This window comes from Heloderma suspectum, chromosome 17, assembly GCF_057233095.1.
Source record: "Heloderma suspectum isolate Gila_16-S chromosome 17, 16-S_ref, whole genome shotgun sequence".
Taxonomy (NCBI): Eukaryota; Metazoa; Chordata; class Lepidosauria; order Squamata; family Helodermatidae; genus Heloderma; species Heloderma suspectum.
Genome location: NC_139474.1, coordinates 13,444,115 through 13,459,831, shown reverse-complemented (window position 1 = coordinate 13,459,831; position 15,717 = coordinate 13,444,115). Strand labels below are relative to the sequence as shown.

Genomic DNA, 15,717 nt, shown 5'->3' with positions numbered 1-15,717 from the left:
AGGATCGTCATTGAAAATATGTGCACACAAATAAATGGAGTGTCCAATATTCTACAGCAGTTTGCTTCTTTATTGCGGTTTGCAGTTCACTCCTTTAGCATTACTGCAGATGGTAGCAAGCCTAAGGAAGATTACAAGATGGTTGAAGGGGCATGGATGGTTACTGGTTGAGACAGAGAAAGCAAAGGCAGAAGCAACTGCCAAGGGGTGTGGTGATCTGCATTTGAAAAAAGCCGTTGAAAGTGAACTTTCCCAACGAACTGGATCCATCTGTCGAGTCTTACCAGTTTTTGAACACCTGGAGGCTTAAGGTGTGTACACTGGGGGTGAGGGATAGAGCCTGGTGCAGTGCCAATCCCAGATTCCTGGGGGAAGCAAATTTGCATCCTTGGCTAATGGTTTGTTTCCGCACTTCTTTGGATTTGCATTGCGGGTGTAAGATAATTGAGAGAGCTTGTAGCCCTCCCTGCAAAAGATGAAAATTGCCCTTTTGCGGTAGTCTTGAGACCGGAGAAGAAACCATTTCAGGCTACAACAAGGGTGTCAAATGTTGAGAGTCACAGAATGGTTTAAAAGCTTGCAAAAAGGAGGAGGAGGAGGGGAAGAAGTGGAAAGCAAGCAAGTCATCTATTTTAAGAACATTTGTGGTAGATGCTTTTTCAAAGATTTGTTCATTTGAATCATTTTATACCAACCTTCAATCATACTGCTGGGGAAATTTACAAAAATGATAAAACAGTTGTTTTACATGTAAACACAGAAAATAAAATAAGCTCAAAGCCACAAAAAGATAGAAAAGCAGCATAAAACAGCCAGGATTCAAACTGCATCTAAAAAGATTGGGAAGAGGAAAAGGTCTTTGCTTGGGGGCTGGTGCTGAAATAAGGTTGATGTCAGGCAAACCTCTCTGGGGAGAAGGTTCCACAACTTGACACCATGATCAAGAAGGCCCTGGTAGCCACCTGTCTTTTGTTAGATGGTGGGGGCACCCCCAGGAGGCCCTCCACTGAAGATCTTAATGTATGGGTAAGTACATTTGGAGACAGGTTGTCTTTCAAATACTCTGGCCATAAACCAGCATAGGCCCAGAAATGGGCTGGCAGCCAGTGTGGTTGGCATAACACAGCCATCATATGATCATAACACTTAGTCCCGGTTAATGATCTAGCAGCCACATTCTGTACTAACTGCAGTTGCTGAACAGTCTTCAAAGGTGGCCCTATGTAGAGCACATTACAGTAGTCTAACCTGAAGTTTACCAAGCAGCGTGGATAACTGAGGCCAGGCTATACATATTATACCTTATAATAGTCAATCTGAGATGTAAGTGAAACTGAGGAGTGTCACATGTGGCCTGGAAATACAGGGGAAGCAGTGGGGGGACCTCCCCCCCTCCCACCCCTTCTTTAAGTAGTATCCTTGTTTGAGGCCAAGACAATGATCTTGACTTCTGTCTTGGATCTTGTCAGTTTCAGCAACACTTTGAAAGTCATGTCAGTTTCAGCAAACCAATTTCCTTAAACCTTGCCAGCTCCAGCCAACTTTCTTTCAGTGTCATCTGTTCCAGCGAAACAGTTTCTTGGCGACCAATCAGAGTTCCCCCAAAAGGGCTGACAAAAGGAGGTGGCTGCAGACCTCTGTTTCCTTTTACTTCCATTCTAAAGCTGCTATTCCTGCTGCAAGGCTGAGCCTAGATAATGCTTGGCTTGGCACTGTTCCTGCCTTTACCTATGGGGTCAGCCTCATTGGCCACTTTACCTATGACCTGATTCTAACTGAGGTGTTATAACTGTATCTGGACTGTACCACTTAAAGTTGCGATGGTGGGGGGGGGGGCTTGCCTGATTGAATGTCCCTCCAATTTGTATAAAAATAAATTCTATACACATAGAAAGCTAGTTTTCGATGCGGTGGGTCTCCCCCCGCCCAGGCAGAAGCATGGAACCCCACTCCTGCACCTGCTCTCAGCCCTGACACAGGATTAGTACTTCATTCAGAACTACGCCTTCGTCTGCTGCAGATGAATGCTGGGGCAGATTTGATCCAGGATCTGCCTTCTGTCAAGCACTCCTCCGCTCACAGAAGCTGCTCCACCTGATTTCTGTTTTTTCATAGCTTCATTTTTGAGCCCAAAGCTAGAATGCTCAGACAACAACAACAAAATGGGCAAGGTTATAGAAGGAGTGAAGAAGAAATACCAGTTCATAAAGAGAGCTCACTCGATTGGCTTTAGAAATCAACCTAAAGCAGGGTGCAGAACCTCAGGTCTGTCGGCCACATCTGGCCCTCTGGAGCTCCCCAGATGGCCACACCCCCTTCTGTCACCACGCCCCTTCCCCCAAGTGCCGATTGTTTGGTGGCTTCCCAATTTTTGTGCATTTCTCTCCCCTGACCCCTCTGAAAGGCTGAAATGCCTGTCCTAAGGCTTGGTGACTGGCAGGAAGAGCTTTACGCTCAAATATGCTGGTAGTTTTGGTATTTTGACTCCACCCTGTTTGGCCTCCAGCCCCTCCCACTACTAGAATGCACCCCCTGGAGGACTTCTCCAAAACTGAACTTGGCCCTCGGGTTCAACAGCCCAGCATACATTAAAATAGTTCTTGCTTAACCTATGTCTCAGGGTCAGCACCAGGGGTTGGTACCATGGGGCATGTACTGAGGTGCAGAGCCAAAGAGTGGACCTGCTGCTGACCTCTGAACCAGAAGGTGCTGCTCCTTTCTTTTTCTTAAATATAATTTTATTGTGTTATACAAAATACAAAACTATAAAACAATTCCCTCCCTTCTCTCCCATCAGGTTACAAAATACGAAGTCCCCCCAGATGCATATTTAACGTTAAAAATGAAATGATATAAAATATCCAAGCCAGGAAAAATAGGACCATTCCCAACAGCCATAATGATTTATACCTTAGTGGGACCATCTGACCATGTCCCAGTACATCAGTGTACTCAATAAACGGTACCCAAACAGTGATGAAAGAATCATACTTTCATTGGCCTCTCATGACCTGTAATTTATATGACAATTTTTCCATTATTGCTGTCTTCCACACCACTGTATACCTCCCTTTCAAATCTGTAAATTTAAAGTCCTTCCAATGTGGCGCTATTACTTTTCTAGCAGCAAATAGAAGATGTGAAATTACCTCCTTGTGCTTCAGATTCCTATTCACTTCAACAAATATATTCAACAGAACCAATTCCGAGTCCATGTGTACTTCAAAGACATTTCTCTAGTGCTGGTTGATATAGATTTATATGGTGGTCTTACCCACATGTTGGCCCAAACATCAGCATCAATTGTCCACAGCTCCTTTCTATCACTGCCTGTTCACCTACCATCTCTAAAGGAGCAACCAGCAGTGATCAGAGCGAGAAGAAGGGGCAACAACTTCTTTCTGTCTTGCTCTCTTCCTTTTGGCAACTGTATGGATTGGACCCAGAGGGAGAGGGCAAGTGAAGGAGCAGTGGTGACAGTGGCAAGGAGAAGGGCCTGGTCAGGGAAGAGGCTTACTAAGGGCATCTTCCCAGGACCCCCAAAAGCTGAAGGAAACACTGCTACTCCGCTCCCCTCCTGTAAGAGTTTTCCTCATTCTGTCTGTCTTTTGGGAGCATTCAACTGCCTCCATCTCTCCATGGTGAATTTCGGAGCTGGGTGATTCATCAGCCTGCCACACCTCCTTATCAAACACACTCATATTATTTTTCAAAGTGTAAACAGGAGGCAACAATGAGTGCAACTATCTCCCACAGACACACACACACACACATGTGCACACACTCACAAACACACCATACTTGCTGCCAAGCCAAAGAGATATGGAAATGTCCCACTAAAGTCCTCGGTTGTCACACCCCAGGAACCCAACCCCAGAGAAAGCTCACTAATCCAAACATAAAATCAGGGCTGGAAGCCAGAGCAAACAGCGTTATCTGGACTTCCCAGCGCCAGAGATTAAGGGGGCAGAAGTGAGATTAGGCCAGTATCCTACTTGCGAAGGAAAAGCTAACGAGGATTGGAGGAAGAGTTTCTTAGGATGAAGGTTGCCATCTTGGATTTTGGTAGGACAGCTGTTACAAGGAGACCAGAGACATGAATGGTTGGACTTTAGCTGGTGATATCTCATTCACCCAAATTATTTTTATTTATTTATTCAATTTACATATCACCCAACTGGCAACTGCTCTTGGGATGAGAATAAATAATACAATACTAAAAACAACAATAAAATGACTCAAACATCACAAATGGTTTCAAACAGGATTGAGTATACCGCACCCAAGAACTGGGACAGATGAGAATTTCATTTCAGTTTGGTTTTGATGAGAATTCACCAGAATTTGCAAATCTGGAATTCTCCAGATTCAGGGATAAAAATAACATGAGACTTTTATTTCTATTTTAAAGGTGAATGTGGGAAAAACTGAAATGGACAGGTTTCTCCATCCAGGCCCGGGGGTCTTTGCATGCTTTGCTCTTGTCTGTCTTTGAATCCCTGAATAATCAGTCATGTTAGTGCTGATTTAGGGTTGCTGCCTGTTCTTTCCGACGGGCTCCTCATCTTTAACAGCTATGTTGCAAGCATGTACAACATGCTCCTCTCCACAGTAGGAAGAGCCAACCCTATTGAATTTGGCTGGTGCGCATGGGTAAAATTTTTGTTTCGGTTTGTGTTCGAGAAGCTGGCTGGAACATGCATTTCTCCAGTCAATGTGGGGGTCATTGAAGTCACCCATTACTACAACACCTCATTTGGAGGCCTCCCTGATTTCATTTTCCATCTCAAGATCACCCTGGGCATTCTGGTCTGGGGGATGACAGCACGTTCCAGTACTAAATTAGTTTTGGAGCCTGGTGTTTGCAAGAGAAAGGAGAAACACCCTGTTCCAGAGAACCAGGCTCCGTCCCACCTCTTCGAAGGGCCCTGGTTTGGGATTTCCTGGAGATAGGAATCTGCCATCTGCCAGCCGGATTCGGTTTGTGGACTTCCGCTGGCCAACTGCTGCTCCTGAAGTCAATCACTTCATTTAAAACACAAACACACCCACAGTCAATTGCATATTCATCAATGAATTCACCCCTGCCAAAAACTTGGCCAATGACCGCTGAAAACTGCATCTTCCTTTCCCAGAACTGGGTGGGACTCCCTGGCTGAACAAACGCTGGCCCAGAGCCAGCATCAACCTGGTTTAGCGATGAAAAGGGAACTCAAGAAACAACGGCTAGGTGGGGAGCGGGGGGCGCGTGTGTGGGATCATCTCTCCAAAGAGTTCTCTTTATCTCAGGTAATTTTGGTTATGACGAAAGGGATCTAAGGGAGAATAAGGAGGCTTTCGCCCCCCGTTTCCTGCCTCCATCCTGCTGCTCCCCCTTACCAGCTTTCCCTAGCAGAATTCTCTCGACAAACTTTTTCATTTCCCCAATGTTCATTCCTGTATTCTTCCCCTGCTTTGTGTTTATGACTGGCCCACCCTACCCCGGTACAACTTGAAATGGATATAAAAGGATTAAGAAAGCCTGTCGGTTGTCTGAAAATGCATGTATGTGCTACTGATTTTTTAAAAAAAAAACGTTGGGCCTTTGGTTCCAAAACCGGAGGACCCAAATTGCATTACATTTGCATATACTAATGTAGATGTATAAATGCACATTTAGAGAGAAGAACGATCATTTAAATAGAAATACATCTCGCAGTAGTGAAGACTGTTCAGGTGACCTGTGCACCTGCTCTGTCTGCTGTCCAGGTGCTAAATGTTAATGGGCAACTTCACGCCCTGCTGCTCTCCCTTCTTAAGGCACAACCCTACGCATGTTTAGTGGACTTGGGCAGTCCTTCAAAGAGATGATACCTTCAAAGAGAGGACTGTCCTCTGAAAAGTCGGACACCTGGCCATCCTACATCCAGCACAGCACTTCTTACAACTTAGTGTGATGAGTAGAGATGTGCATATCAGCAAAACGTGAGCTCAACAAAGCTCTCTGAATTCCATCTCGAAGCTCATCCCAACTCAAGTCCGTATCAGATGGCAAGCTTTGTTTTTTTCGTTTCACATGAAAATCCATGCATATTTTCATGTGTATTTTTCCAAATGTACTCATCTATGATGCACACCTTTGAAAAGTACACATTCTTCTCCCATGGATTAAAGCGTATTGGCATGTGATTTTCAAAAGCGCACATTTTTTATGCGCATTTTTCAAATGTATGCTAGCTGTCGAACACATCTTCTGTAGTCCGCGAATCACAGTGCAAGCTCAGAAATGTATGGACTTCGACTACAGTTTGTGTCCGAGTCTGGGTTTGGACCAGAAGGTGTGAACAAGGCAAATCCTGATCAAAAACAAACTGAAACTAATTCCTCAATCGAGGAGTTCCTGATAAGCTTTGGAGGAATAATTGGGTTGCTCAGAACATACTTTTGCAAATGACTGTAACACCAGAGAATGGATTTGCTCCAAAATCTACTAGATTTGCATAATTTTGAGTGCAGGACCTTGGTGGAGAATATCCATTCTTTGGGTAGTGTTATTTTTAGGGTTGGTCCAAGACTTGAAAGAAACTTGGGTCCGCGTATTGATATTACTTCCCAGATCAGACAGGAGACCAAATCCTATTTAAAAGCTGGCATTCCAAATTGGGCTGGACGATTATGGATACCTGCCTTATATTGGCCCATCTAATCCAGCATTGTCGCTCCACCCACCTGCCATGCTGGCTGGGGTTGATGGGAATTGTAGTCCAACACATCCAGAAGGCACCCGGTCCGGGAATTTGACCTGCTCTGAGTGGGGGTGTGGCTCTCCAGGGCTTCGGGCAGGGAAAGAACTTCCCTACCATCTCCTAACTTGATTCCTTTAACCGGAGATCCCTGGGCTTTGAAGCTGGGACCATCTGCATGCAAAGGTTGTGCTCTGCCAATGAACTAGGCTCCCTCTCCTGAAGAAAACACACCGTCAGAACAGGCAAGCTGATAAGAACATCAGAAGAGCCCTGCTGGATCAGACCATCTCGTCCAGCATTCTGTTCACACAGTGGCTAATCTGCTGCCCACGGGAAACCCACAAGCAGGACAGGAGTGCAACCCTCCCGCCCATGTTCCCCAGCAACCGGTGCCTCTGATACTAGAGGTAGCATAGAGCCATCAGGAATGGTAGCCATTGATAGCCTTATCCTCCTGGAATTTGTTTAACCCCCCTTTTGAAGCCATCCAAATTGGTGGCCATCGCTACATATTGTGGTAGCAAATGCCACAGTTTATCTATGCTCTGTGCGAAGAAGTTCTTCCTTTTATTTGTCCTGAATCAGCTTCATAGGATGACATCCATTGGGCTGTAACATTATGAGGGAGAAAAATGCCTCCCTCTCCGCTTTCTCCACACGGGGCATAATTTTGTACACCTCTACCATGTCTCCCCTCACTTGCCTCCTTTCTCAGCTAAACAATCCCAGCTGTTGTAACCTTTCCGCATAGGGGAGTTGCTCCAGCCCCTTGACCATTTTAGGTCATACATAGCCATCAGGACTAGTAGCCATTGCTGGCCTTTCCCTCCATGAATTTCCCGAATCCCCTTTTAAAGCTGTCCAAGTTGGCGGTCATCGCTACAACGTTTGGTAGCCAGTTCCACAGTTTAAATATGTGCCATGTAAAGTAGCCCTTCTCTGTATCAGTCCTGAATCTCCCACCATTCAGCTTTATGGGATGACCCCACTGGGTTCTAGGAATTCTCCTTATCCACTTTCTCCACACCAGGCATCATTTTCTACACCTCTGTCATTGCCATCAGAAAGAAAGTGGCAGTGGGAGAAAAGGGAACTGTTGCCCCCAGTCGGAAGGGGTTGAATGAGGTGAGAAACGCCCAGATTCCATGCTCCACACAGCACCTCTGCTTAGATGACAGATCACATCTCAGGGTGGTAAATTCCAATGAGAGCAGTAGACCGTTCCCTGTCAGATCGCGAGGTCAGTGGCCCATGTGAGGAGGCTGATGGATTTACACACCTCGCTGGGCAAAAATGAGGAGTGGATGGAAATCAGGTGGGGTTTGGGACAGGCCTTCTTCTTTGGCTAGTTCTGGAGAACCCCATCTCTTGGGAAAGAGAAAAATTTTCTTCCACAAAAGAAGCCCTTTGCGATTGGCAGATACGAAACCATCTAGGTAGGCAGTATCTCAGGAGGCTGGACTTGGAGATGGTATAAGAGCCATTACCAGTCACGCTCTGACCACATCTTCAGACGTCTTCTCCATCGGTTCTGGAATCCTTGCGACCTCTCTTTTGGGGGTAAGTCCCTTCCTTCCCTCCCCTTAATTAGCAATATTGGGGGGGGGACCCTCAGGAGCAAATATTCTGGCCATAGCACTCTAGGGCTCTTTGCTCATCTGGAAGGAACTCCAGTGATGTGCAAATCCTGCCAGATTTTCCTCTCCTCAAAGCAGCCCGATTCTCGGGATGGTGAGAGTATCGTTTGTGGCCCTGCCACAGGAATTCTGCACCTTGATGTAGTCAAGGGCTAACACTACACCCTGCGTCAAATGCATGCAGCTGAGCCTAACTTTCTTTTGCTATCTAGTCCAGGGGTCCCCAGCACAGCACGCACAGGTGCCCTCAAACTGTGCTCAGCTAAGCTCTCCCCTCCCTGCCCCCTTCAAAAAATCGTTTTAAGAAAAACCTTGGAAAGTGTTTGCACTGTCTTCTTCCTCTCCCCCCCCCAGCCTCACTAATTGTCTCCCCTGCCCCTCCTTAGCTTACTTTTGACTAGCCAGGCCCCCGCAGCAGTCATTATGTGAATAGCCACATCCACCGCAGGAGCCATTTCGTAGTGGTGCCCACAACAGTTTCTCAAATTCCCAAATGTGCCCATGGGTCCAAAAAGGTTGGGGACCCCAATCTAGTCTATCTGTGAATATGAAAACAAACATGTGCAGAAGGGTTGTTGCCATTATACTTGTGGGCTTCGTCGAAGCCTCTGGCTTCCCACTGGGGGAACCAGGACACTAGACAGGCCTTGGCCTGACCCAGCAGACATCCTCTCTTTTACTCTGTTTATCATCATCATCAATATGTACATGAGCGCTGATCCTTATGTAGCCAAAACGGCACCACCCAGGCACAAAAGGGAGGTCTCAGCAGACTTGGGGCGAACCCCAATGTTTGCAGAAGTCCCAAAAATCTACAGTGGAAACAACTCTTAGTGTGTGTCGGGGAGGACACTCCCAAATAGCCCAATGGGGACTAAGCATGCTCAGCATTAGCAAAATGCTAACTGACTGTTGGAGGGGGGAAATGGAGGGGGGAAATGGAAAACCGGGGGAGAAGAAATGGAATGGAGTATTTTGGAAGAGGGCATGGCTGGCTGGAACCCTGAACGAGAGCATTCCATGCTGCAAATTTGTGTTGCATGCAGATCCCACTTGTCGCCTCTTTGTTTCCACCCATCTATTATTCTACCACCATCTTTATAGCCACACACACCCCTTCACTATTCTCTTGAACCATGAGTGGAGAAACTCTTTCAGCAAAAGGGCTGGACTGAATTTTAGAGAAGCGCTTAAAGGATGCATTCCAATGGCCAAAGGCAAAGGTGGTGGGGCCAGAATACCAAAAAATGTCAGCCGGGCACATTTGGGCCAGGGTGGCCGTCAGTATATTGCAGGGGCATCGAACCTCTTTCAGCCTGAGGGCCGCATTCCATTTTGGAGAAGCTCTCGGGGGCCACAGTCCAGTGGTGGGTGTGGCCACAGGCAAAAGGGGCAGGGGCAGAATTACCAGCAAGACCAGCTCATTTCAGCTGAAAGCTCTTCCTGCCCAGTAACGAAGCTTTAGGAGAGGCATTTCAACCCTTTAGCATGGGGAGGGAGGGAATGTGCAAAACCCAGGAAACCACCAAGGGGGCAGGGCCATCTGGAAAGGATGCATTGGGACCTCCATAGTGCTGGATTTGGCCGCCAGGCCTGAAGTTCCCTATCCCTGCCCTGAACACAGACTCCTGCTCAGTTGGCCCCCTGCTCCCTTCTTGCTCCCCCCCCCCGACAGGTGGGGCGTTGCTCTGAGATCCTTGCCTTTACATTTCAGGCTGGTTCATTCACAATGACAACTTCCCTGGAAAAAGCTTTGGCCACCATTGTTGTCACCTTCCACAAGTATTCCACGAAGGAGGGCGACAAGTTCAAGCTCAACAAGTCCGAGCTGAAAGAGCTTCTGATGAACGAACTGCCTGCGTTCAATAGCGTGAGTTCCGCCGGTGGCAGGGCGAGACATGAAGGTCCATTAATCTCCGGGCGCAAATATCAGCACTTGCTGAAAAGCGGAAGTGCTCCCCACATGCCGAAAGGCATGATCAAGTCTTGTAGGGTGCACCTCGACTCCAGACCTTACCCATTCGCTTAATATCCTGAGGGTGCTTGTCACTCTTAGTGTGGAAATTTCTACTCCAGCATTCTGTTCACACAGTGGCCGGCCAGCTGCCCACAGGAAACCCACGAACAGGACCTGAGTGCCACAGCACCCTCCTGCCCATGTTCCCCAGCAACTGGTATACATAGGCTCACTGCCTCTGGTACTGGAGGTAGCACATAGCCATCAGGACTAGTAGGCATTGATAGCCTTCTCCTCCAGGAATTTGTCCAGCGCCCTTTTAAAGCCAGTCAAATTGGTGGCCATCACTGTCTTATGGTAGCCATGTGAAGGAGTGTGCCATGTGAAGGAGTCATGTGAAGGAGTGCCAAATTGGTGGCCATCACTGTCTTATGGTAGCGAATACCATAGTTTCACTGTGTGCCATGTGAAGGAGTCCTTCCTTCATCTGTCCCGAATCTCCCACCAATCAGCTTCTTGGGATGACCCCACAGGTTCTAGCATTATGAGAGAGGGAGAAAAATGTCTCTCTATCCACTCTCTCCACACTATGTATCCTTTTGTAGACCTCTTATCATGTCTCTCCTCACTCACTGTTTTTCCAAGCTAAACAATCCCAGCTGTTGTAACCTTTCCTCACTGAGGAGTTGCTCCAGCCCCTCAGTCATTTTAGTTGCCTTTTTCTGCCCTTTTTCCAACCCTACAAAATCGTTTTTTAGGTGCAGTGACCAGAACTGCACACACTGTTCCAAGTGTGGTCGCACCATAGATTTATGTAAGGACAGTATGATGTTGCCCTAACACAATGTATCCCATATTGCAGACCCTGCTTTGGGCAAGGGGTTGGACTAGATGATCCTCAAGACCCCTTCTATGATACTAGGATTGCAACCTAGGCATGAGGTAGGCCTTACTGGCAAGAGTATTCCAGAGGTGAAGTGCCATCACGGAGAACGTCCTGGCCCCCACCTGCCAAACCTCATTCGGAAATTCCAGAATCATATACACCAACAGTGATCTTAATTTTCCGAATGCCGGTCCTTAGGTCACCAAAACAGCCCCATCTACACACAAGAGCGAGGTATCAACAGTCCCAGGGATCTGGAGGTTTGCAGAAGAAGAACTGATTAGGGGGGGAAAAAAACCCTAAGTGGGGAGGGATTAATGAAAACAACCCAAAGAGATCTGAGCATGCTCAGTGGGGAGGGAATGCAGACTGTCTGGATGGGGTCAAAAAATTGGGCGGCAGTGTTCTGGAAGCAGGCATGGCTCGTTGGAACCCTGAAGCGGAACACTTCACGCTGCACCATTTTGTTGCAGGAAAATCCCACTTGTTCCTGTTCAAGCCCCATACTGAATATACATTTGGGCCAAATGGGATCCTTCAAGGCTATTTTGGACTTCTTAGGAATGCTTCCAAAAATTCCCCTCATCCAACATTTCAACCTGCATTTTTCAGTTCTGGGATGTTTGAGTTCTGGAACGTTTGCGTTCTTGGCTCTGGAGTGGAACTGATGCGTTAGAGAACCCCTCCACTGTTCCGCTTTGTAAGTTTGTAAAGGTTATTATTCCTGAATTCCACCCAGAGTGCTGTGAATGAGCAGTTTTCTGTAGCCTTTGTTTCATTTTATCCATCTTCCCCCCTCCTCCCTGTTACCATCCTCCAGCCTTGACAAAAGGGAATCTGTATTTTGAAAAACAAAACACAAAGGACAAGTCACCAAATTTAGAGAGAAAGGTCAGGTTTGGCTGAAAGGGAAAGGGGGCGGGGGGGTGGAGAAAAACAAGATTGGCCGGAAAAGCAGGACTTGGAACGAGAAGAAAGTGGCATAACTATTAACAGATGGATGGATAGACAGGGGGACCTTCAAGAGAAGTGCAGAAAAATGTGCTTCATTACTGGCCATTTGTGTACACACCTGTTGCCCGACCTGAATAAGTGAATTTTATTTATTCATCAAATGTGTTTTTATCCCACCCTTCAGCCAAAAACGCTCCCAAAGCAGCTGACATAATTATGATCAATAGAAACATAGAATCATGGAGTTGAAAGTGTACCCAGAGATCATCTAGTCTAGCCCCCCTGCTGATGCAGGAAATCAGGTGTTGCAACATTTTTGCTAGGTGGCCATCCAACCTCTGCTTAAAAACCTTTTACAAAAGAGAAGCCACCAGCTACCAAGGCAGTCTGTTCCACTGTGGAATGACTCATACCATCAGGAAATTCTTCCTCATGTTTTGTCAAAATCCCCTTTCTTGATATTTGAGCCCAATGGTTTGGGGCCAACACCCTGGAGCGACAGAAAACTAATTGCTTTATCATTTATGTGACAGCTATTCAGATATTTGAAGACGGTTGTCATATCACCTCTTAATCATCAGTCCCTGCCCACAGGCTTACACATCTAAAAGATATGACACAAAAGGATAAAGCGATGAGGAGGGCAGAGGGAAAAAACAAGCACACTCAGGCTCCAATGTCTTAAAGGTTCGGTTAAAGTTGTTTTTCTCTTTCTGACACTCCCAGAAACGAATGGACGGGGCCGAATTTCAGAAGATCATGAGCGACCTGGACCACAACAGGGACAATGAAGTGGACTTCCAGGAGTTCTCTTGCTTCCTGGCATGTGTGTCGATGGGATTCGATGAGTTCTTTCGGAGTTGCCCCAAACTTCCACTCCCCAGGAAATAAGCCCTGATGGAGGAAACACTTGCACAGCTGAGTGTTCCAATTTCAATTAAAAATAAAATGTTCTTTTTATTAAGCCTCCCTGTCTTCTATTCTTGGGTCCATAATTCACAGAAAACTGTAGGGTGGCTAAAAATGTTTTAAGAGAGACTATAGTTGCGAGAACCAAGCAAGGGCTGGCAGGCCAGCAATGCTGGCTCTCACCACTATGCAAATCAGGTGACAGGGTTGTGAAAGGTGACAGACAGAGGCTGTGGCAGAGTCGTCCTTTTATGCACCACACCTGCTGAATTGCACATGGGAATGAACAGTTGTGACACATAAGGGAATGGACTTCCACGGAGCCTCTGCCACTCCATCCAGGTTCCTACTCTCTGCATGGATTGCCACCATTTCAGCCTCCCTTGTCACACACACATGGTCCCCTCTAAAAATACTGAGGACTAGAATCCTTGCTCATTAAAAAAAAAAAAAAAGATTCTTCGGGGTGCAAACTCTGGTCCAGCTCTTTGGAATATTGCTAGTCATAATCAAATGTAGCATTTATATTGCACATTGGACTGTGCAAGGCACTTCACATAATTCTCTTGGAATCCTTGCAACAACCCTGCGAAGTTGGTGAGTGAGATATTGTATTGGCCCCAGGAGTGTAACCAAGTCACCTGTAGTTTTAGAGGGGCCTAGAGATCCATAATGCTTGGCTTAGGTTCATTATAAGTGCAATTTCTTTGCTAGTGGGCCTCTGAGCATGTGAGATGAGTCAAAGGTCGATAGCGCAGCCTCAGCACATTCCATGCTAACGAAGGCTAGTATCTTATCAGGGCCTAGGATGTGCCTGGGAAGTGAGGCTCTGTTTATGCCGAGTTACAGGCGGCTGTGCTGGGAAAGTTCTGATTGTTTCCCCTCTGCACAAGTACTGTTAGCCTATGCTGGGAAAGTTGCAAATGAACGCTAATTAACGCTCGCTTCTGTCATACTGCCTCACTGCTGACATGTATGGTATAAAACCCATTGTACCCCTTGGCTCTGGGTTCAGAGAAGCTGTCTGATCCAACCATTGGGTACACCTGTGTGCTGTAAGTACTTAATAAAGGCTCCTTGTAAGCAAACCTGGGTCTGGCTTATCATTATCTCAGCACCTCCAAACCTTAGCAGCCCACGGCCGGGGCATACAGATATTTATTCCCATATTGCAGGCAAGGGAGAGCCAAGGATGAGAAAGGAAGCGGGCTGCTTAAGGGCCTCATCATAAGTTCATGGCAGGGGGATTTAATGGAGGGATTCCCGCACTCGTAGCTCAACGTCTTGGTCACTGTGTGATGCTAACTCATGTGCAGGACCGTGTTTCTCATAGACCCATTCAGTGGCCCCAACAGGGTAAGACTTTAGGGCAAACGAATAGGGTCCCATTCAACTGAATGAGTAGGGCCTGCAAAACTGGCTCACCACAATTTGAAATAAGTGAAGTAATACACATTACCATGTGAAGGGGAGGCACCCCATTAAGGCCAACTGTCCAATCTAAAATTGCCTGACTACAGCCCTAAATCAACTGTGGTAATCCAGAAGGCCCTGTTTGGAGGCTAATAATGGAGATGTCGGAGGAATCCGGTTGTGGGGTGGATGGCCCCTCCAGGACATTCCTGACTTGTGTGGCGGATAACTTCCTCCTACAGAAAGTAGAGGAAGGAACTAGAGGATCGGCTATCCTTGACTTGATCCTAACCAACAGAGATGACTTAGTGGATAAAGTAGCAGTTACGGGAACTCTGGGGGAAAGCGACCATGTTGTACTTGAGTTCTTGGTTCTAAGGGAAGCAAAAGCCGAGTGTAGCCAAAGGCATACCCTGGATTTTAGAAAAGCTGATTTTAGTGAACTCAGAACAATGATCAGTAAGGTCCCATGGCAAGCAACGCTAACAAGAAAAGGAGTCCAAGATGGGTGGGAGCTTTGAAAAAAGGAAATTCTCAAGGCACAATCACAAACAATTCCAACTAGAAGAAAAGGAGGAAGACAACAGAAGAAGCCAATGTGGCTTCACAAAAAGCTTAGGGATGACCTGAAAACAAAAAAGGACACATATAGGAAGTGGAAAGAAGGCCAAGCAACAAAGGAAGAGTACAGGCAGGTAGAACAGAATTGCAGGGATGGCGTCAGGAAGGCTAAAGCTGAGAACGAACTGAGGTTAGCGAGGGATGCTAAAAGCAACAAAAAAGCTTTCTTCAGCTACGTGCATAGTAAAAGGCAGAGGAAAGAAATGGTGGTTCAGCTATTAAATAAGGATGGCAAAATGATAACAGATGACAAAGAAAAGGCAGCGGTGCTCAATTCCTACTTTGGCTCAGTCTTCTCCCAAAAGAGGGTCTATGAACCCCTGGCAAAGGCAAAGTGCAGGCTGAAGGGGCAGGATTGCAGCTTGAGATTGATAGGCATATGGTCAAGGGACACCTAATTACTTTGAATGAGTTCAAATCTCCAGGGCCAGATGAACTGCATCCTAGAGTAATAAAGGAACTGGCAGAAGAGCTCTCAGAACTGCTGTCTATTCTCTTTGAGAAATCATGGAGGACAGGGGAAGTGCCAGATGACTGGAGGAGGGCTCATGTTGTCCCTATCAAGGAGGAACCTGGGAACTACAGACCAGTCAGTCTGACATCAATCCCTGGGAA

At 46.7% G+C, this 15,717-nt stretch overlaps 1 protein-coding gene across 1 annotated transcript; it reads left to right on the top strand.

Moving 5' to 3' along the window:
• Nucleotides 1-209: 209 nt before the first annotated feature.
• Nucleotides 210-13,120, top strand: LOC146334558 (protein S100-A4-like). The gene is made up of 3 exons (XM_084823910.1): nucleotides 210-311; nucleotides 10,077-10,232; nucleotides 12,886-13,120. Exons 2-3 carry the CDS (start codon nucleotides 10,092-10,094, stop codon nucleotides 13,048-13,050), a joined length of 306 nt encoding a protein of 101 aa, XP_084680036.1. The 5' UTR covers nucleotides 210-311; nucleotides 10,077-10,091; the 3' UTR covers nucleotides 13,051-13,120.
• The last annotated feature ends 2,597 nt before the right edge of the window (nucleotides 13,121-15,717 follow it).

What these genes read in the sequence shown, in the direction of transcription:
- LOC146334558 (XM_084823910.1), top strand. Translation starts at nt 10,092, where the DNA reads ATGACAACTTCCCTGGAAAAAGCTTTGGCCACCATTGTTGTCACCTTC. An exon ending in AACTGCCTGCGTTCAATAGC is followed by an intron (nt 10,233 to 12,885) that starts GTGAGTTCCGCC and finishes TGACACTCCCAG; the next exon opens with AAACGAATGGACGGGGCCGA.